Genomic DNA, 22,500 nt, shown 5'->3' on the forward strand with positions numbered 1-22,500 from the left:
TATGCAAATTACTTGATGTCATGGTGACCACGCCCATAGCCACGCCCCCACCGCCACAGGTATGTTGGCAGTTTATGGGAAACACTGAAAACGGTTCAATACAAATACATGTACCGTTACACCCCTACTATACACACATACATATATATATACATATACATATACACATACATACATATACACACATACATATGTATGTGTATATATACATGCATATGTATGTGTGTGTATATATACATATACACATACATACATATACACACATACATATATATACATATACACATACATACATATACACACATACATATATATACATATACACATACATACATATACACACATACATATATATACATATACACATACATACATATACACACATACATATACACATACATATACACACATACATATACACATACATATACACACATACATATATATATACATATACACATACATACATATACACACATACATATATATACATATACACATACATACATATACACACATACATATATATACATATACACATACATACATATACACACATACATATACACATACATATACACACATACATATATATATACATATACACATACATACATATACACACATACATATATATACATATACACATACATACATATACACACATACATATATATACATATACACATACATACATATACACACATACATATATATATACATATACACATACATACATATACACACATACATATATATACATATACACATACATACATATACACACATACATATATATATACATATACACATACATACATATACACACATACATATATATATACATATACACATACATACATATACACACATACATCTGAGAGGTTTGGATCTGAGAGTTCCATAATGTCTTTTTTCTTTGTGTGTCATGCTCACTATTGTCCCGCTTGTGCCTCAACAATGAGTGAACGCCATTACATTCAGCCATTCTACGGAAAGGACTGAGGGTCAATTAGGAGTCAGGATGTTAATCACACATGAAAGACATGATTGACGTTAAAGGAACTTATAGTTATTGTGTTAACTTTGACAGCCCTAATCAATATGTTATATTTACATCACTATATCATGATTGTCAAACTGGAATAATCACTTGATTAAAGTACAGTGTTTTATTATCCTATATTCAAACACAGTGTTACTGTTCAAACTGTGTGTAATGTTACAGTGGCTGAAAATGTGCAATATAGTTGTAACGCTGATGCTCAAAATTCCGGGGGTTAGTGAATGCAACCTTGCTCACAGTAACCGCCATGCTGTTGTGGTGCTAGCGGTGTGGTGACCTTGTTGTGTATGACGTGTTGCAGGACACAACAGCGATGGTAAGTTCATCGCTCGTGCTCAGCGCATCGAGTTTGACTGTGAGATCATCCCTCGCCGAGTCGCCATCTTCATCGAGAAGTCCAAGGATGGACCCATCATGCCCGTGCCCAACGTGGTCGTCCGGGACGTGGCCTGTGGAGCTAACCACACGGTGACATGCTAGTATGGTCTACACACACTCTCTACTCTACTAGCCTGTTTACCTGTGTGTGTGTGTGTGTGTGTCTGTGTGTGTGTGTGTGTGCAGCTGGTGCTGGACTCCCAGAAGCGAGTGTTCAGTTGGGGGTTTGGAGGTTATGGTCGTCTGGGCCACACGGAGCAGAAAGATGAGATGGTTCCTCGTCTGGTTAAACTCTTTGACATCCCTGGAAGAGGAGCAGCTCACATCTACACTGGTTACCAATGTTCCTTTGCTATCAGCGAGATGGGTAACTACTTACTTACTAGTCACACTACTATTGTACTTACTTACTAGTCACACTACTGTACTTAGTTACTAGTCACACTACTATTGTACTTACTTACTAGTCACACTACTATTGTACTTACTTACTAGTCACACTACTGTACTTAGTTACTAGTCACACTACTATTGTACTTACTTACTAGTCACACTACTCAACTGACTATTGTAGTTAGTTAGTTAGTAGTCCCAGTACTAAAGTGAGTATTGTAGTTAGTTAGTAGTCCCAGTACTGAAGTGAGTATTGTAGTTAGTTAGTAGTCCCAGTACTAAAGTGAGTATTGTAGTTAGTTAGTAGTCCCAGTACTAAAGTGAGTATTGTAGTTAGTTAGTAGTCCCAGTACTGAAGTGAGTATTGTAGTTAGTTAGTAGTCCCAGTACTAAAGTGAGTATTGTAGTTAGTTAGTAGTCCCAGTACTAAAGTGAGTATTGTAGTTAGTTAGTAGTCCCAGTACTAAAGTGAGTATTGTGTGCAGGAAGTCTGTTCTTCTGGGGAGTGACCAACACGTCCAGAGAGTCCACCATGTACCCCAAAGCTGTGCAAGACCTTTGTGGCTGGAAAATACGCAGTCTGGCATGCGGGTACTTTCTACTATTTACTTATTACTACATACTACTACTACTATTTACTTATCACTACATACTACTACTACTATTTACTTATCACTACATACTACTACTATATTTACTTATTACTACATACTACTAATAATATTTACTTATCACTACATACTACTATTTACTTATTACTACATACTACTACTATTTACTTATTACTACATACTACTACTAATATTTACTTATCACTACATACTACTATTTACTTATTACTACATACTACTACTATTTACTTATTACTACATACTACTACTAATATTTACTTATCACTACATACTGCTACTACTATTTACTTATTACTTCATACTACTACTATTTACTTATTACTTCATACTACTACTATTTACTTATTACTACATACTACTACTACTACTATTTACTTATTACTACATACTACTACTACTATTTACTTATTACTACATACTACTACTATTTACTTATTACTACATACTACTACTAATATTTACTTATCACTACATACTACTACTATTTACTTATTACTACATACTCCTGTTTACACATTACTACATACTATTTACATATTACTACATACTATTTACATATTACATACTCCTGTTTACACATTACTACATACTATTTACATATTACTACATACTATTTACATATTACATACTCCTGTTTACATATTACTACATACTATTTACATATTATTACATACTCCTGTTTACACATTATTACATACTATTTACATATTACTACATACTACTTACATATTATTACATACTCCTGTTTACATATTACTACATACTGTTTACATATTACTACATACTACTATTTACATACTACATACTGTTTACATATTACTACATACTACTATTTACATATTATTACATACTATTTACATATTATTACATACTCCTGTTTACATATTACTACATACTATTTACATATTACTACATACTACTATTTACATATTACTACATACTATTTACATATTATTACATACTCCTGTTTACATATTACTACATACTATTTACATATTACGACATACTATTTACATATTACTACATACTACTATTTACATATTACATACTATTTACATATTACTTCATACTATTTACATATTACTACATACTATTTACATATTACTACATACTACATACATGCTGTTTCTCTTTCCTTTTCTCTTCCATTTCTATTTCTTTCTTTCTATTATTTTTCCTCTTTCTCTCTCCCATTGTTTTCTCTCTTATCTTTTTTCCGTTTTTTTGTTTCCCTCAACTTTCTTCTCCTGTCTTGCTCTCCTTTCCTTTTCTGTCGTATCTTCACCTTCTTTCTCTCTCCTTCTGGTGTGAAAAAGGCTGCTGGGTGACATAGTGGTTGTGTTGCTGTGTGCAGGAAGAGCAGCATCATCATCGCTGCAGACGAGAGCACCATCAGCTGGGGGCCATCACCAACATACGGAGAGCTGGTAAGTTGCTCATGTGACCTTTTTACCTCAGACGCTAATGAAAGTCCTGACGTCCTCCCTGTAGGGATATGGAGACAACAAAGCTAAATCCTCCACCACCGCCCAGGAAGTCAAGACCCTGGATGGAATTTATATTGAACAGGTGTGCTCTTGAGCAAGGCATGAGAGTGTGAGAAGACGTCCTGACTGGGCCTTGTGTTGCAGGTGGTGATGGGCTACTGTCACTCCATGGTCATTGCCAGGCAGGACACTCAGACGGAGCAGGAGAAAGTGCAAAAGTTGCCGGAGTACAATCCTCGAACAATCTGAGCTGGCTCACAAGAGACCTCGGCGGACCACAACAACTTTTCAGGGAGCTGGGATGTCTTCTTGAGATCTGACATCTCATCCATCAGGGCTCGCTTTGTCACACATTTGGATCCTAAAAAAAACAGACGAGCTAAAAAAATTCCATAAACTGTTCCAGCTGAACAATTGAGACCTTTTTCACTTGTGTGGTCTTGGTTTACGTCAAGCACTTGTCCTCTGCAAGGGACGTGCGTCCAAAAAAAAAAATCTATCTTTTGTCATAAAGTCAAGATTCATGTCATTGGTATTTGAAAAGTCCACTTTAGGGCTGCTTTCACTTTCTCAGAAGGGGACCAATGCTCCATTTTTCACCTCCTAGACATTTGTTACATTCCTTTTCTTCACAATCTGGGTTATTTGTTTGGGGTTTTTTCAATGATGCTTTGTTCTGGTTACATTTTCATTCCAATAAAAGATGTGCAAACTCATTTTTTCCTGTGTTGTACATGAAGAAAAATACAAGCAATGACTGAAAACATTTATTTCAATGTACAAAATCTGAACTCAATCTTCGTCTTCCTCCTCCTCTTCATCCTGGTTGATCTGGAAGTAGCGTAGCTCGTAGCTCTCCTTGGTGTTGGCCACCACGCGCAGCCAGTCGCGAAGATTGTTCTTCTTCAGGTACTTCTTGGTCAGGTACTTCAGATATCTGAACCACAGACAACATGTCAAAGTTGAGAAGAAAGCATTTGTTGCTTGACCGCAGCCATCTCAACACTCCAAATACGGTCATGAAAACCACAACTAAAATAGATGTTAAAATGTTAGGTGATCAATTGTTTTATTGATTCATTGGAGTTTGTGTTGCAGATGACATTTTTTAAAATATTCAAAAGTCAATGTTTTCTTCTTTTGCTGTGGCAAAGTGTTTGCTTCCACACTCCCTCGTATTTCCTTAGCAGAGACTCATGGTAGAAATCCCATGTTTGTGTCAGGGCTGATGTCAGTTATTAGTCAAAAAGGCTGTAAAAAAAAAAAAGATTTTCGAATGAAATGCGATTTGCAAAAATTCTTCAAAAAATCAAGTCTTTTTTTGCATTTTTTTCAATCTGTGCTGTTCAGACAAATCATGATGTAGTTCAGGGGTCAGCAACCTTTTTGAAAGTAAGAGCTACTTCTTGGGTAGTGATTAATGCGAAGGGCTACCAGTTTGATACACACTTAAATAAATTGCCAGAAATAGCCAATTTGCTCAATTTACCTTTAACTCTATGTTATTATTAATAATTAATGATATTTACACTTAATTGAACGGTTTAAAAGAGGAGAAAACAAAAAAATGACAAATTTTGAAACAGTTTATCTTCAATTTCGACTTTAAAATTCAACCGAAAAAAAGAAGAGAAAAAATCTTAAAAAAAGAATTTATGGAACATCATTAGTAATTTTTCCTGATTAAGATTAATTTTAGAATTTTGATGACATGTTTTAAATAGGCTAAAATCCAATCTACACTTTGTTAGAATATATAACAAATTGGACCAAGCTATATTTCTAACAAAGACAAATCATTATTTCTTCTAGATTTTCCAGAACAAAAATTTTAAAAGACATTCAAAAGACATTTAAATAAGATTTAAATTTGATTCTACAGATTTTCTAGATTCTCCAGAATAATTTTTTTTGAATTTTAATAATACATTTTAAGAAATATATCACAAATATTCTTCGTCAAAAAAACAGAAGCTAAAATGAAGAATTAAATTAAAATGTATTTATTCTTTACAATAAAAAAAAATAAAAAATTTCCTTGAACATTGATTTAAATTGTCAGGAAAGAAGAGGAAGGAATTTAAAAGGTAAAAAGGTATATGTGTTTAAAAATCCTAAAATCATTTTTAAGGTTGTATTTTTTCTCTAAAATTGTCTTTCTGAAAGTTATAAGAAGCAAAGTAAAAGAATTAATGAATTTATTTAAACAAGTGAAGACCAAGTCTTTAAAATATTTTCTTGGATTTTCAAATTCTATTTGAGTTTTGTCTCTCTTAGAATTAAAAATGTCGAGCAAAGCGAGACCAGCTTGCTAGTAAATAAATAAAATGTAAAAAATAGAGGCAGCTCACTGGTAAGTGCTGCTATTTGAGCTATTTTTAGAACAGGCCAGCGGGCTACTCATCTGGTCCTTACGGGCTACCTGGTGCCCGCGGGCACCGCGTTGGTGACCCCTGATGTAGATGATCTAAATCTGCCGTACACATTGACTTTACAAAATTAATACTTCTGTCTTATTTGTATTTGACTATTAAATGTTTGGGTAAACAAAACCAGTTACCTTTGAAGTAATATAGACATTTGACAGCTGTTTATTTTGCGGAGGAATGTAGTTCATCAGAACTGGCACCCAACGGTATTCAAAAGTATTGATTCTGAATTGATTGAGAATTGAATCCAATCAAGATTCTCAGCCTGAGTATTGAAGGCAATATTCATGTGCAGTCAAAGTGATGTAAACATGAATATTACACCAGCATTTCTTATTTATGTTGTTATTTGTACAGTTGTGTCTTATTTGACTGTGTAGTAGTTGTGGCTGATGTGTACAAAAGGTCAGAGTGTAGTAGTTGTGGCTGATGTGTACAAAAGGTCAGAGTGTGGTAATGTGTGACAGGAGAATATGTTGATTGACAGTCTAAAAGTAACACTTCACTACTTTGTATCGACTGATTATCAGCACAGATATTTGGCATCTTGACATCAATATCAGCCTTTTATCAGTATTAGACCTTTTTTTTCCAACTAGAAAATAATCCAGCAGCAGATACAACATAAGATAGAAATATAGCAGCAGATATAATATGACTTGAATAATATGTCATGTAGAGCAGGAAGAAAATGTCACCTAGAAGTGATTTCATGTTTAGAAATCATGTTTTATATCAACCACAGCAATTAGAATTGATTGTGTTGCACGTTGACAACAGGAAGTGAAGACGTGTGTCAGTAATTGAAAGGTGTCGGATGAAATAAGCTTTGCTTCTTCCTACTCCTTTTCAGACCCTGACTGATATTGAAGTGTTCCTCACAAGCAAACTTTACAATCAACTAAATACATCAACTGAACATCAAATTGATGATCTAACAAGTTATTGTGATGCAGACTCATCACATTTGCTCTTATTTTGAAATGTGGAGGGAGGCTCCTCTCACACACACCTGGTGAACATGTTGCTGAAATGTGGAGGGAGGCTCCTCTCACACACACCTGGTGAACATGTTGCTCACTAGTTACATCCACAACAACATGACACAACATTAGTGATGCATAAAACATTGTCACTACTGCTCCCGCCTTTCCTAAAATAAATGATGTTAAAAAACAACTGACGTGTATTATTCATGTTTAATGTGTAATAATGTGTATTATTCATGTTTAATGTGTAATAACGTGTATTATTCATGTTGAATGTGTAATAACGTGTATTATTCATGTTGAATGTGTAATAACGTGTATTATTCATGTTTAATGTGTAATAACGTGTATTATTCATGTTGAATGTGTAATAACGTGTATTATTCATGTTGAATGTGTAATAACGTGTATTATTCATGCTTGAATGTGTAATAATGTGTATTATTCATGTTGAATGTGTAATAACGTGTATTATTCATGCTTGAATGTGTAATAACGTGTATTATTCATGTTGAATGTGTAATAACGTGTATTATTCATGTTGAATGTGTAATAACGTGTATTATTCATGTTGAATGTGTAATAACGTGTATTATTCATGTTGAATGTGTAATAACGTGTATTATTCATGTTTAATGTGTAATAATGTGTATTATTCATGTTAAATGTGTAATAACGTGTATTATTCATGCTTGAATGTGTAATAATGTGTATTATTCATGTTGAATGTGTAATAACGTGTATTATTCATGTTGAATGTGTAATAATGTGTATTATTCATGTTGAATGTGTAATAATGTGTATTATTCATGTTGAATGTGTAATAACGTGTATTATTCATGTTGAATGTGTAATAACGTATATTATTCATGTTTAATGTGTAATAACGTATATTATTCATGTTGAATGTGTAATAATGTGTATTATTCATGTTGAATGTGTAATAACGTGTATTATTCATGTTGAATGTGTAATAATGTGTATTATTCATGTTGAATGTGTAATAATGTGTATTATTCATGTTTAATGTGTAATAACGTATATTATTCATGTTGAATGTGTAATAATGTGTATTATTCATGCTTGAATGTGTAATAACATGTATTATTCATGCTTGAATGTGTAATAACGTGTATTATTCATGTTGAATGTGTAATAATGTGTATTATTCATGTTGAATGTGTAATAATGTGTATTATTCATGTTGAATGTGTAATAATGTGTATTATTCATGTTGAATGTGTAATAATGTGTATTATTCATGTTGAATGTGTAATAATGTGTATTATTCATGTTGAATGTGTAATAATGTATATTATTCATGTTGAATGTGTAATAACGTGTATTATTCATGTTGAATGTGTAATAACGTGTATTATTCATGTTGAATGTGTAATAATGTGTATTATTCATGTTGAATGTGTAATAATGTGTATTATTCATGTTGAATGTGTATTATTCATGTTGAATGTGTAATTACGTGTATTATTCATGTTGAATGTGTAATTACGTGTATTATTCATGTTGAATGTGTAATAACGTGTATTATTCATGTTGAATGTGTAATAACGTGTATTATTCATGTTTAATGTGTAATAACGTATATTATTCATGTTGAATGTGTAATAATGTGTATTATTCATGTTGAATGTGTAATAATGTGTATTATTCATGTTTAATGTGTAATAATGTGTATTATTCATGCTTGAATGTGTAATAACGTGTATTATTCATGCTTGAATGTGTAATAACGTGTATTATTCATGTTGAATGTGTAATAACGTGTATTATTCATGTTGAATGTGTAATAATGTGTATTATTCATGTTGAATGTGTAATAATGTGTATTATTCATGTTGAATGTGTAATAATGTGTATTATTCATGTTGAATGTGTAATAATGTGTATTATTCATGTTGAATGTGTAATAATGTGTATTATTCATGTTGAATGTGTAATAACGTGTATTATTCATGTTGAATGTGTAATAATGTGTATTATTCATGCTTGAATGTGTAATAACGTGTATTATTCATGCTTGAATGTGTAATAACGTGTATTATTCATGTTGAATGTGTAATAATGTGTATTATTCATGTTGAATGTGTAATAACGTGTATTATTCATGTTGAATGTGTAATAACGTGTATTATTCATGTTGAATGTGTAATAATGTGTATTATTCATGTTGAATGTGTAATAACGTGTATTATTCATGTTGAATGTGTAATAATGTGTATTATTCATGCTTGAATGTGTAATAACGTGTATTATTCATGCTTGAATGTGTAATAACGTGTATTATTCATGTTGAATGTGTAATAACGTGTATTATTCATGTTGAATGTGTAATAACGTGTATTATTCATGTTTAATGTGTAATAACGTGTATTATTCATGTTGAATGTGTAATAACGTGTATTATTCATGTTGAATGTGTAATAACGTGTATTATTCATATTGAATGTGTAATAACGTGTATTATTCATGCTTGAATGTGTAATAATGTGTATTATTCATGTTGAATGTGTAATAACGTGTATTATTCATGCTTGAATGTGTAATAACGTGTATTATTCATGCTTGAATGTGTAATAACGTGTATTATTCATGTTGAATGTGTAATAATGTGTATTATTCATGTTGAATGTGTAATAACGTGTATTATTCATGTTGAATGTGTAATAACGTGTATTATTCATGTTGAATGTGTAATAACGTGTATTATTCATGCTTGAATGTGTAATAACGTGTATTATTCATGTTGAATGTGTAATAATGTGTATTATTCATGTTGAATGTGTAATAACGTGTATTATTCATGCTTGAATGTGTAATAACGTGTATTATTCATGTTAAATGTGTAATAACGTGTATTATTCATGCTTGAATGTGTAATAACGTGTATTATTCATGTTGAATGTGTAATAATGTGTATTATTCATGTTGAATGTGTAATAATGTGTATTATTCATGTTGAATGTGTAATAACGTATATTATTCATGTTTAATGTGTAATAACGTATATTATTCATGTTGAATGTGTAATAATGTGTATTATTCATGTTGAATGTGTAATAATGTGTATTATTCATGTTGAATGTGTAATAATGTGTATTATTCATGTTGAATGTGTAATAATGTGTATTATTCATGTTTAATGTGTAATAACGTATATTATTCATGTTGAATGTGTAATAATGTGTATTATTCATGCTTGAATGTGTAATAACGTGTATTATTCATGCTTGAATGTGTAATAACGTGTATTATTCATGTTGAATGTGTAATAATGTGTATTATTCATGTTGAATGTGTAATAATGTGTATTATTCATGTTGAATGTGTAATAACGTGTATTATTCATGTTGAATGTGTAATTACGTGTATTATTCATGTTGAATGTGTAATAACGTGTATTATTCATGTTGAATGTGTAATAACGTGTATTATTCATGTTGAATGTGTAATAATGTGTATTATTCATGTTGAATGTGTAATAACGTGTATTATTCATGTTGAATGTGTAATAACGTGTATTATTCATGTTTAATGTGTAATAACGTATATTATTCATGTTGAATGTGTAATAATGTGTATTATTCATGTTGAATGTGTAATTATGTGTATTATTCATGTTTAATGTGTAATAATGTGTATTATTCATGCTTGAATGTGTAATAACGTGTATTATTCATGCTTGAATGTGTAATAACGTGTATTATTCATGTTGAATGTGTAATAACGTGTATTATTCATGTTGAATGTGTAATAACGTGTATTATTCATGTTGAATGTGTAATAACGTGTATTATTCATGTTGAATGTGTAATAACGTGTATTATTCATGCTTGAATGTGTAATAATGTGTATTATTCATGTTGAATGTGTAATAACGTGTATTATTCATGCTTGAATGTGTAATAACGTGTATTATTCATGTTGAATGTGTAATAACGTGTATTATTCATGTTGAATGTGTAATAACGTGTATTATTCATGTTTAATGTGTAATAACGTGTATTATTCATGTTGAATGTGTAATAACGTGTATTATTCATGTTGAATGTGTAATAACGTGTATTATTCATGTTGAATGTGTAATAACGTGTATTATTCATGTTGAATGTGTAATAATGTGTATTATTCATGTTTAATGTGTAATAACGTGTATTATTCATGCTTGAATGTGGCTCCATACGTCACTGATGGGCCTCGTTGAGTAATAATACTTGCTATCAGCCGTGAAAAAACCAGCAGCCGATCTCTAATTGAGAGATTTTAAATTGCAATTTAGTGGAGACAAATCCCAAATGGGTGTGTCCTTCAAAGTGTGCAGGTATGGTACGTTGACACCGGTGAAAAACTGGATTTCTGTGACAAAAAACAACATACACTACAGTTCAAAAGTTTGGGGTCACCCAAACAATTTTGTGTTTGAGCCTTCATTTCTAAGAACAAGAATAGACTGTGGAGTTTCAGATGAAAGTTCTCTTTTTCTGGCCATTTTGAGCGTTTAATTGACCCCACAAATGTGATGCTCCAGAAAGTCAATCTGCTCAAAGGAAGGTCAGTTTTGTAGCTTCTGTAACGAGCTAAAGTGTTTTCAGATGTGTGAACATGATTGCACAAGGGTTTTCTAATCATCAATTAGCCTTCTGAGCTAATGAGCAAACACATTGTACCATTAGAACACTGGAGTGATAGTTGCCGGAAATGGGCCTCTATACACCTATGTAGATATTGCACCAAAAAGCAGACATTTGCAGCTAGAATAGTCATTTACCACATTAGCAATGTATAGAGTGTATTTCTGTAAAGTTAAGACTAGTTTAAAGTTATCTTCATTGAAAAATAAGGACATTTTAATGTGACCCCAAACTTTTGAACGGTAGTGTATATGAGCCAGGACTTTTCTGAAGATGTAATGGTAATGAAAGTTCTTTATGAAGCAGTTTGAGCTTCAAGTGTAGAGTTGTGCTGGACACACCTTTTAGAGAAGGGCACCTCTGAGGACACGGTGATCTTACTCTTGCTCCTCTCGATGGACACCACACCTCCACCAAGGTTGCCAGCTTTACCGTTCACCTTGATGCGCTCCTGGAGGAACTGCTCCTGCAGGTGGAGGAAGTGATGAGTGCTGGTCGACACGTGTCAGCGGCCACAAGAAGACAACTTACAAAGTTAGCAGCGTCCATGAACAAGAAGACAACTTACAAAGTTAGCAGCGTCCATCAACAAGAAGACAACTTACAAAGTTAGCAGCGTCCATCAACAAGAAGACAACTTACAAAGTTAGCAGCGTCCATCAACAAGAAGACAACTTACAAAGTTAGCAGCGTCCATGAACAAGAAGACAACTTACAAAGTTAGCAGCGTCCATGAACAAGAAGACAACTTACAAAGTTAGCAGCGTCCATCAACAAGAAGACAACTTACAAAGTTAGCAGCGTCCATGAACAAGAAGACAACTTACAAAGTTAGCAGCGTCCATGAACAAGAAGACAACTTACAAAGTTAGCAGCGTCCATGAACAAGAAGACAACTTACAAAGTTAGCAGCGTCCATGAACAAGAAGACAACTTACAAAGTTAGCAGCGTCCATGAACAAGAAGACAACTTACAAAGTTAGCAGCGTCCATGAACAAGAAGACAACTTACAAAGTTAGCAGCGTCCATCAACAAGAAGACAACTTACAAAGTTAGCAGCGTCCATGAACAAGAAGACAACTTACAAAGTTAGCAGCGTCCATGAACAAGAAGACAACTTACAAAGTTAGCAGCGTCCATGAACAAGAAGACAACTTACAAAGTTAGCAGCGTCCATCAACAAGAAGACAACTTACAAAGTTAGCAGCGTCCATCAACAAGAAGACAACTTACAAAGTTAGCAGCGTCCATCAACAAGAAGACAACTTACAAAGTTAGCAGCGTCCATGAACAAGAAGACAACTTACAAAGTTAGCAGCGTCCATCAACAAGAAGACAACTTACAAAGTTAGCAGCGTCCATGAACAAGAAGACAACTTACAAAGTTAGCAGCGTCCATCAACAAGAAGACAACTTACAAAGTTAGCAGCGTCCATGAACAAGAAGACAACTTACAAAGTTAGCAGCGTCCATCAACAAGAAGACAACTTACAAAGTTAGCAGCGTCCATGAACAAGAAGACAACTTACAAAGTTAGCAGCGTCCATCAACAAGAAGACAACTTACAAAGTTAGCAGCGTCCATGAACAAGAAGACAACTTACAAAGTTAGCAGCGTCCATCAACAAGAAGACAACTTACAAAGTTAGCAGCGTCCATGAACAAGAAGACAACTTACAAAGTTAGCAGCGTCCATCAACAAGAAGACAACTTACAAAGTTAGCAGCGTCCATCAACAAGAAGACAACTTACAAAGTTAGCAGCGTCCATGAACAGGAAGACAACTTACAAAGTTAGCAGCGTCCATGAACAAGAAGACAACTTACAAAGTTAGCAGCGTCCATCAACAAGAAGACAACTTACAAAGTTAGCAGCGTCCATGAACAAGAAGACAACTTACAAAGTTAGCAGGGTCCATGAACAAGAAGACAACTTACAAAGTTAGCAGCGTCCATGAACAAGAAGACAACTTACAAAGTTAGCAGCGTCCATGAACAAGAAGACAACTTACAAAGTTAGCAGGGTCCATGAACAAGAAGACAACTTACAAAGTTAGCAGCGTCCATGAACAAGAAGACAACTTACAAAGTTAGCAGCGTCCATCAACAAGAAGACAACTTACAAAGTTAGCAGCGTCCATCAACAAGAAGACAACTTACAAAGTTAGCAGCATCCATGATGCCATCTTCCACCGGGTGGGTGCAGTCCAACGTGAATTTAAGGACCTGCTTCTTCTTCTTGCCACCTTTACCACTGTTCTGCTTCTTCTGCTGCTGACACACACATTGTGTTCATTGACACACACACACATTGTTTACAGCATTTGACACACACACATTGTGTTGTTTGACACATACACATACTGCATTTTTTGGAGTCACACATAAAGAGTGTTACTAAAACGGCCTTCTTTCATCTCCGTAATATCACTAAAATGTGTTCCATATTGTCCACTCTTCATTACCATGGCTTCCTGTGCACTTAATATGTGACTTTAAGGTTTTACTACTTAGGTATAAATACTAAAAGGTGTATCTTGCTGACTGTATTGTACCATATGTCCCAGCAGGAAATCTGCCTTCAAAGAACTCCTGCTTATTAGTGATTCCCAGAGCCCCAAAAAAGTCTGCGGGCTATAGAGCGTTTTCTATTGGGGCTCCATTACTATGGAATGTTCTAGCAGTAACAGTTAGAGATGCTACCTCAATCTAAGTCCCATCTTAAAACTCACTTGTATACTCTAGCCTTTAAATCAGGGGTCACCAACGCGGTGCCCGCGGGCACCAGGTCGCCCGTAAGGACCAGGGGCCGTACTTATCAAGCTTCTTAGAGTGCCATTTTACACTTAAGTCCTGAGAATTTGCTAAATTTAGTCCTACTCTCAAACTTAAGAATAAAAGCTTTTTATCAACGTTCTTAAGTCTAAGAATCACTCCTACTCTCCACGATATTTAAGAGACCTTCAGAGGTGTCTTAAGTGGTTAGGAGTTGCCAGCAGGGGATGGCACTGAGGCGAGAGAGACGTGCGCCAACGTTCAGGGAACGGAACAATGTTTGTTTTTTGTTTTTATGACGAGCAGCTGAGCAAACGGTATCGTTTAGACAGAGCGGATATTATTTTTGTCACAGATTTAATACTTTTCGATTCCTTGTTGATTTCTGCATGTGTCTGCAGTGGGCTATTATATATAGAGCCACCCACACCAGTTTCAAATTAGTTGCCTAAGTAATGAATTGGAAAGAAAATGTTATGACAGTAGCGTATGTGTGTGGCCGTGAGGTGAGTGACGTCAGTGAGTGTGTGGGCGAGAGAAGAGAGGGAGCGGTAGCGTGAGTGCCGGCAGGGACTAGTTTGTTTTGTATTATTTTGTAGTTTATTGTCAAAATATACACTCCCATTGTCCACTTAAATATTTCCAAGATATTTCTTTATTCTTAGACAACGGATTCCCTTCCGTGATTGGTCATTTCTATGGACACAGAAATGACGTCACCTAAAATTGCGTTTACGGCACATAGTAATGTCGTAATTCAGCTCCGAGTGTGACACTTAAGATTCAGTCCTACACTTCGCTGAAAGTGTGAGTAAGACGCTTGATAACTAACTTTTAAGTGCAGCTTTCAGCGAAGAATTTATTTACTCTTAAGTCAACTCTTAGCAGACTTCTTAGGAGTCATTCTAAGAAGCTTGATAAGTACGGCCCCAGATGAGTAGCCCGCTGGCCTGTTCTAAAAATAGCTCAAATAGCAGCACTTACCAGTGAGCTGCCTCTATTTTTTACATTTTATTTATTTACTAGCAAGCTGGTCTCGCTTTGCCCGACATTTTTAATTCTAAGAGAGACAAAACTCAAATAGAATTTGAAAATCCAAGAAAATATTTTAAAGACTTGGTCTTCACTTTGTTTAAATAAATTAATTTATTGTTTTACTTTGCTTCTTATAACTTTCAGAAAGACAATTTTAGAGAAAAAATACAACCTTAAAAATGATTTTAGGATTTTTAAACACATATACCTTTTTTACCTTTTAAATTCCTTCCTCTTCTTTCCTGACAATTTAAATCAATGTTCAAGTATTTTTTTTTTTAATTGTAAAGAATAATAAATACATTTTTTAATTTAATTATTCATTTTAGCTTCTGTTTTTTTGGATGAAGAATATTTGTGATATATTTCTTCAAACTTATTATTATTAAAATTCAAAAAAATTATTCTGGCAAATCTAGAAAATCTGTAGAATCCAATTTAAATCTTATTTCAAAGTCTTTTGAATTTCTTTTAAAAATTTTGTTCTGGAAAATTTTCATTTCATTTCATTTCATTCATGTTTATTTCGAATATGTAGACAAAACAAAAACAACACATTTTGAAAAAAACAACAAAAAAGCCATTTAAGAATGAATAACAAAAACAATAATAATAATAATAATAATAATAATAATAATAATAGTAATAATAAAAAGCAAAAGAAACAAGAAATTAAAATAAACATTATTGTAAACATATCCGAAAAGGAGTGAGAAGAAGTAAAAACTTATGTACTCCCACCCCTCTTATTACTTACTGTATGCTTAATAATAATAATAATAATAATGTAGAAGACATAATGATTTGTCTTTGTTAGAAATATAGCTTGGTCCAATTTGTTACATATTCTAAACATGTCATCAAAATTCTAAAATTAATCTTAATCAGGAAAAATTACTAATGATGTTCCAAAAATTCTTTTTTTAATTTTTTCAAAAAGATTCGAAATAGCTAGTTTTTCTCTTCTTTTTTTCGGTTGAATTGTAAATTTTAAAGAGTCGAAATTGAAGATAAACTATGTTTCAAAATTGTATTTTCATTTTTTTCGTGTTTTCTCCTCTTTTATAAAAATGTTAGTGGCGAGCTAGTGAAAATGGGATATTGTGATTTCCCAAGACTGTCTTAGAAGTGATCATTTGAAAATGTTCAATTTGAAAAATGTGCACTTAGAGAAAATATAAAAATAAAGTGTTGCATATTGATATTTATCTGTTTCTATATATATTTATTGTGAGGAATCATTAAGATGATCAGTGTTTCCACAAATATAAATATAATTAATTATTAATAATAGCACAGAGTTAAAGGTAAATTGAGCAAATTGGCTATTTCTGGCAATTTATCTAAGTGTGTATCAAACTGGTAGCCCTTCGCATTAATCAGTACCCAAGAAGTAGCTCTTGGTTCCAAAAAGGTTGGTGACCCCTGTGTTAGATCCACTATGGACTGGACTCTCACACCATTATGTTAGATCCACTATGGACTGGACTCTCACACCATTATGTTAGATCCACTATGGACTGGACTCTCACACTATTATGTTAGATCCACTATGGACTGGACTCTCGCACCATTATGTTAGATCCACTATGGACTGGACTCTCACACCATTATGTTAGATCCACTATGGACTGGACTCTCACACTATTATGTTAGATCCACTATGGACTGGACTCTCACACTATTATGTTAGATCCACTATGGACTGGACTCTCACACTATTATGTTAGATCCACTATGGACTGGACTCTCACACTATTATGTTAGATCCACTATGGACTGGACTCTCACACTATTATGTTAGATCCACTATGGACTGGACTCTCACGGTTATGTTAGATCCACTATGGACTGGACTCTCACGGTTATGTTAGATCCACTATGGACTGGACTCTCACTATTATGTTAGATCCACTATGGACTGGACTCTCACTATTATGTTGGATCCACTATGGACTGGACTCTCACACTATTATGTTAGAACCACTATGGACTGGACTCTCACTATTATGTTAGATCCACTATGGACTGGACTCTCACACTATTATGTTAGATCCACTATGGACTGGACTCTCACTATTATGTTAGATCCACTATGGACTGGACTCTCACTATTATGTTAGATCCACTATGGACTGGACTCTCACACTATTATGTTAGATCCACTATGGACTGGACTCTCACTATTATGTTAGATCCACTATGGACTGGACTCTCACACTATTAACTAGATCCACATCTGCGGTCCCCTCCAAGGTTTCTCATTGTCATCCCATTGGGTTGAGTTTTTCCTTGCCCTGATGTGGGATCTGAGCCCAGGATGTGGTTGTGGCTTGTGCAGCCCTTTGAGACACTGGTGATTTAGGGCTATATAAATAAACTTAAAATGATTGATTTTCAATATTCTTTGATCCATACATTGCATCCAATGTGTTAGAGAATATGTAAATGTATCATCAGAACAACAAGAATGTTCTAGATAGTTTAAAAAGCTCACCTGCGGCCAACGTAGCATAAACGTAACACTACTACATTCAAGACTGAGGTTTTCAAAGATAAAAGGAGAAATAATGATTTAGCTGACAAGTATCGTTGAAGATTATAAGAGTTAAATAGTGACATTAGTCAGCTAGCAGAGCGAGGATCCACAACGTGGTGAGTTAGCACGGAGAAGCTAACTTAGCTCCAGGCCGCTAACAACTTAGCTACCTAATGTGCTCGTTATAAACACCTAACGAGGCCACGCGTAAGGCTCTAGTTGGACACCGGCAGTTGTTACACGACGACATCGACAGCTTTGCTATTATTTGTTATTTTCATGCAAGAAAAAGTGCAGTTTGACTGGATTGTTGACACGCGATTCTACTTACAATGGGCGCCATGGCGAAGAAGCTAGCAAAGAGAACGAGAAAGAGTGCGCATGCGTTAAAAGGGCTTACTAATCAATTGCCGAATCATTGATCCAGAGGCTGATCATCGTCGCTAGATTAGGAAAATGTCACATTTTAGTACGAGATGGGTAAAATTATCGTATTTTGAGGAACAATATTGTACATACACGATTTTTCTAATCCTTAACAAAACATTACCCAAACCCCACGTACGTTACCATGGCTTACTAACCAATTGCCGAATCATTGATTATTTATGTTGCTCACCGTTGCCAGATGAGAATAGGAAAATGTGACATTATCGTACCAGAAGGTTAAAATGATCGTATTTAGAGGAATGTTATCGTACACACACACGATTATTTCGGAAAACATTACATCAACGCACAACCCCGGAAATTCCTACAGGTCACGTGATTGCCCCCCAGCAATAGTAGGCTCGACAGAACTGTTGTAAACAGCGCCCCCACGTGGCTATACAAAGGCAGGACGGTGAGACGATGCACAGCACCTGCACAGTCCGGGCGGAAGTGTACCATTTACTAATTGCCAATTATGGAAAGGGTCAAATTAATCATACATTCATGTTTTGAATTAATAATAGTGCACGTAAATATGGTGAAGTTATCGTACAAATACGATGTACTTTGTACATCTGGCAACGTTGATGAAGTGACGTCGCTTTTTTTCCCTGCAACGGTTTCAGAATATCTTCTCATCAAGTTCTATATTTACTACTAACATTCAGACCACTAAAACTACAAATATTTGTACATTATACACGAACATTCCTGAAGTGCGGCCTGTGCTTAGTTTTTTGATGGCCAGTAAAGATGTGAAAAAAAAGGTAAAAATCATCAAAGTAAAGAAAAATAAATAGCTAATAAAATAATCAACCCAAAGCTTTGTCCTTAAAATGTATCGTAAAGCATTTGCAGCAAGTTATGGCTAAATTATTGCTTTTTTATTTTCACGTTCCAGGTAAAAACTGCAGTTTTATGTACTGTACATAAATGGCAAGACTCTAATTAAATTGTCAAATAATTTAATAAGTTTACAGAAATAAAACTAACAGATCATTTGATGAGGATAACAAAAAAAAGACAGTTACAAGAAACTGTGAAAAGTGGGATTTGTTTTTAGCCTGAGCAGAGGTGATGAAATGGATTACATCGACGGTGCTTGATTGGACTTCACAGTGGCTTCTCACTATTTCACCAGCCCTGCTGAGCATGAAGACAACATCATGGGTGCAAACAATCAGTAAAAACTAAGTGATATCATCCAGGTTTGTTTGTAAACATTGCTACATATGAGAGCTATACATTGGATTTATTGTCAATAAAAAAAGAGAAGTACAATAAATAATAAGAGGGCGGTTGTCATTGAAGAGCACGATGTCATTCTTTACTGCGTCACAATTGCTTGTGCTTTCCGTTTCTTGCCTCTAAACAAACGTATATAATTATGTTTTTAATGTTTGCTCACTAAATGTGTGAACTGACATCTTACTATATGTTGTACTTGTTCACAGCCCTTCCAGGCAGGAATTGTTACAATTTGCTGCTCTGCATAAAGGATATGAATTACAGGAGGTAGAAGCAGCATCACTAGTCCAATCACTATCTGCTTTGACAACATGTAAACAACTTTACACACAATTAACCCGAAACATTGGGAATAGTATTGTAGCAACCTCTAACCCATGATTTATCTCTTAGCTAAATACATTTGATTTAGATACATTATTAAATAGATGTAATATTGATACGGAATCCCTTTTTTTGCAGCCTAACTGGGCTTTTACAAGTTCCTGTGCAAAGCAAAAACCCTCTCCCTACGGACAAGAGCGCAGCAGCTGGCATGGTCCAAGCATGCAAACAAAACTGCAAACAAGTGCTACTAGAATACACGGTGAAAGGTTTTGGTCTCTCTAACTGGATGGTAGAGTTTGGTCAAGTAAAAGCAGTCCACTTGGCTTGCCGCCGTGCCCGCTGTGGCGTCTTCGCCAGCGAGTGAGTGAGTGCGGTCCAGCCCACGTTTGGCCCCGCGACCACGCTGACAAGAGGGCCGGCCTGCTTTTTGGAGTCAAGCCCACTCGGGAGTTTACGCTCCTAGGGGCTTAGTTGACGCGGATGCCTGAGATGAAGGGCAGCCCAGTGGGAACCCTCTTTTTGTACTCCACATAGTCCTCGGCAAAGAAGTTGATGAGGGAAATCTCCTCCTCCTCGATGCGCTCCCGGAAGAACCTCCAGCTGGCTATTGTGTAGCCCAGAGTACATATGGGGTTGCACAGCAGGACCTGCAAGGCAGCGGCAACTTGTTAGCCAACATGACACTTTACACAACCACACAAACAATATTTAAAAAGACAGTCTTAAAAAATATATATATATATACAGTATATACACACACATGGGTATATACTGTATATATATCCAATCCAATCCACTTTATTTATATAGCACATTCAAACAACAAAATGTTTCCAAAGTGCTGCACAACAATATTGAAAGATTTAAGAATTGAAATTGAAAAAAAATTTACGACTTATTTTTAACACTTTTATAAGTACATTTCCCAAATTTTTGTGGATTTTAATTTAATTTTTTAAATTGTAATTGCTCAAGAAATAATAATGAATCAAAATCAATGTTGTATGAATTATTGACATATTTAAGACTCCAATTATTTCACAACCAATATTTCGCTTTGAACATTTTTTGGGGGGAAATATTGCATATTTAATGTTTTTGCCGTATAAAAAAAACTCAATTTCAGTGATCAAAAAAGCACAAAAAATAATAATAGTAAACTTGTTTGTAAACTTTTTTATTTATTTTTTAAAGACAAAGCTTTGTGTCAACATTTTGGCTTTTTTCTCATGGTGTTTTTTGCCTTTTCCCCCAATTTTTAATGGTGTTTTTTTCTCTCTAAAGTGCCGAGGGCCAATGACCATCTAGCCACGGGCCACAGGTGGCCCCTGTGCCGCACTTTGGGTACACCAACTGTAGAAGCTAACTGTGTCTGGCCATTATAGTCTTATATATACAGTCAAGAAAATAAGTATTTGAACACCCTGCTATTTTGCAAGTTTTCCCACTTAGAAATCATGGAGGGGTCTGAAATGTGCACGGTACGTGCATGTCCACTTTATGAGAGATGACCTCAAAAAAAAAATCCAGAAATCACAATCTATGATTTTTTAACAATTTATTCGTGTGATACAGCTGAAAATAAGTATTTGAACACCTGTCTATCAGCTAGAATTCTGACCCTCAAAGACCTGTTAGTCCGCCTTTAAAAGTCCTCCTCCACTCCACTGTATTATCCTGACTCAGATGCACCTGTGTGAGGTCGTTAGCTGCATAAAGACACCTGTCTACCCCATACAATCAGTAAGAGCCAAACATTCAGCATGGCTAAGAGCAAAGAGCTGTCCAAAGACACCAGAGACAAAATTGTACAACTCCACAAGGATGGAAAGGGCTACGGAGAAATTGCCAAGCAGTTTGGTGAGAAAAGGTCCACTGTTGGAGCAATCATTAGAAAATGGAAGAAGCTAAACATGACGGTCAATCTCAATGGGAGTGGAGCCCCATGCAAGATATCACCTGGTGGGGTCTCAATGATGCTAAGAAAGGTGAGGAATCAGCCCAGGACTACACGGCAGGACTTGGTCAATGACCTGAAAAGAGCTGGGACCACTGTTTCCATGGTCACTGTTGGTAATAACGTCATGGTTTGAAATCATGCATGGCACGGAAGGTTCCCCTG

The 22,500-nt window shown here is 34.7% G+C and overlaps 3 protein-coding genes across 5 annotated transcripts in view; 1 reads left to right on the top strand and 2 right to left on the bottom strand.

Moving 5' to 3' along the window:
* Nucleotides 1-4,672, top strand: part of rcc2 (regulator of chromosome condensation 2) — a 33,825-nt gene extending 29,153 nt beyond the window's left edge. For both annotated transcript variants that reach the window (XM_062052396.1, XM_062052397.1), the window contains 6 exons: nucleotides 1,368-1,534; nucleotides 1,631-1,811; nucleotides 2,323-2,428; nucleotides 3,824-3,896; nucleotides 3,961-4,038; nucleotides 4,101-4,672. In XM_062052396.1, the coding sequence (XP_061908380.1) occupies nucleotides 1,368-1,534; nucleotides 1,631-1,811; nucleotides 2,323-2,428; nucleotides 3,824-3,896; nucleotides 3,961-4,038; nucleotides 4,101-4,205 (710 nt within the window). In that variant the 3' untranslated portion in view covers nucleotides 4,206-4,672. The remainder of the gene's footprint in view (nucleotides 1-1,367; nucleotides 1,535-1,630; nucleotides 1,812-2,322; nucleotides 2,429-3,823; nucleotides 3,897-3,960; nucleotides 4,039-4,100) is intronic.
* Nucleotides 4,673-4,709: 37 nt separating this feature from the next.
* LOC133653284 (large ribosomal subunit protein eL22) lies at nucleotides 4,710-18,753 on the bottom strand. Of its 2 annotated transcripts, none has more exons than XM_062052400.1 (4): nucleotides 18,703-18,753; nucleotides 14,183-14,293; nucleotides 12,365-12,489; nucleotides 4,710-4,893 (listed from the first exon to the last, which is right to left on the bottom strand). In XM_062052400.1, the coding sequence occupies exons 1-4, from the start codon at nucleotides 18,712-18,714 to the stop codon at nucleotides 4,749-4,751; spliced, it is 393 nt and encodes a 130-aa protein (XP_061908384.1). In that variant the 5' UTR covers nucleotides 18,715-18,753; the 3' UTR covers nucleotides 4,710-4,748. The 2 variants fall into 2 exon arrangements, with proteins under 2 accessions (XP_061908384.1, XP_061908383.1); XM_062052399.1 differs by having other exon boundaries at nucleotides 14,183-14,296; nucleotides 18,703-18,739.
* A 980-nt stretch (nucleotides 18,754-19,733) lies between these two features.
* icmt (isoprenylcysteine carboxyl methyltransferase) overlaps nucleotides 19,734-22,500 on the bottom strand; it is a 13,470-nt gene continuing 10,703 nt past the window's right edge. Inside the window, exon 5 of the mRNA XM_062051854.1 lies at nucleotides 19,734-21,025. Within this exon, the coding sequence (XP_061907838.1) occupies nucleotides 20,846-21,025 (180 nt within the window). The 3' untranslated portion in view covers nucleotides 19,734-20,845. The remainder of the gene's footprint in view (nucleotides 21,026-22,500) is intronic.

Source organism: Entelurus aequoreus, linkage group LG07, assembly GCF_033978785.1.
Source record: "Entelurus aequoreus isolate RoL-2023_Sb linkage group LG07, RoL_Eaeq_v1.1, whole genome shotgun sequence".
Taxonomy (NCBI): Eukaryota; Metazoa; Chordata; class Actinopteri; order Syngnathiformes; family Syngnathidae; genus Entelurus; species Entelurus aequoreus.

What these genes read in the sequence shown, in the direction of transcription:
- LOC133653284 (XM_062052399.1), bottom strand. An exon ending in TCATGGATGCTGCTAACTTT is followed by an intron (nt 12,490 to 14,182) that starts GTAAGTTGTCTT and finishes CTCCACCTGCAG; the next exon opens with GAGCAGTTCCTCCAGGAGCG. An exon ending in GAGGTGCCCTTCTCTAAAAG is followed by an intron (nt 4,894 to 12,364) that starts GTGTGTCCAGCA and finishes TCTGTGGTTCAG; the next exon opens with ATATCTGAAGTACCTGACCA.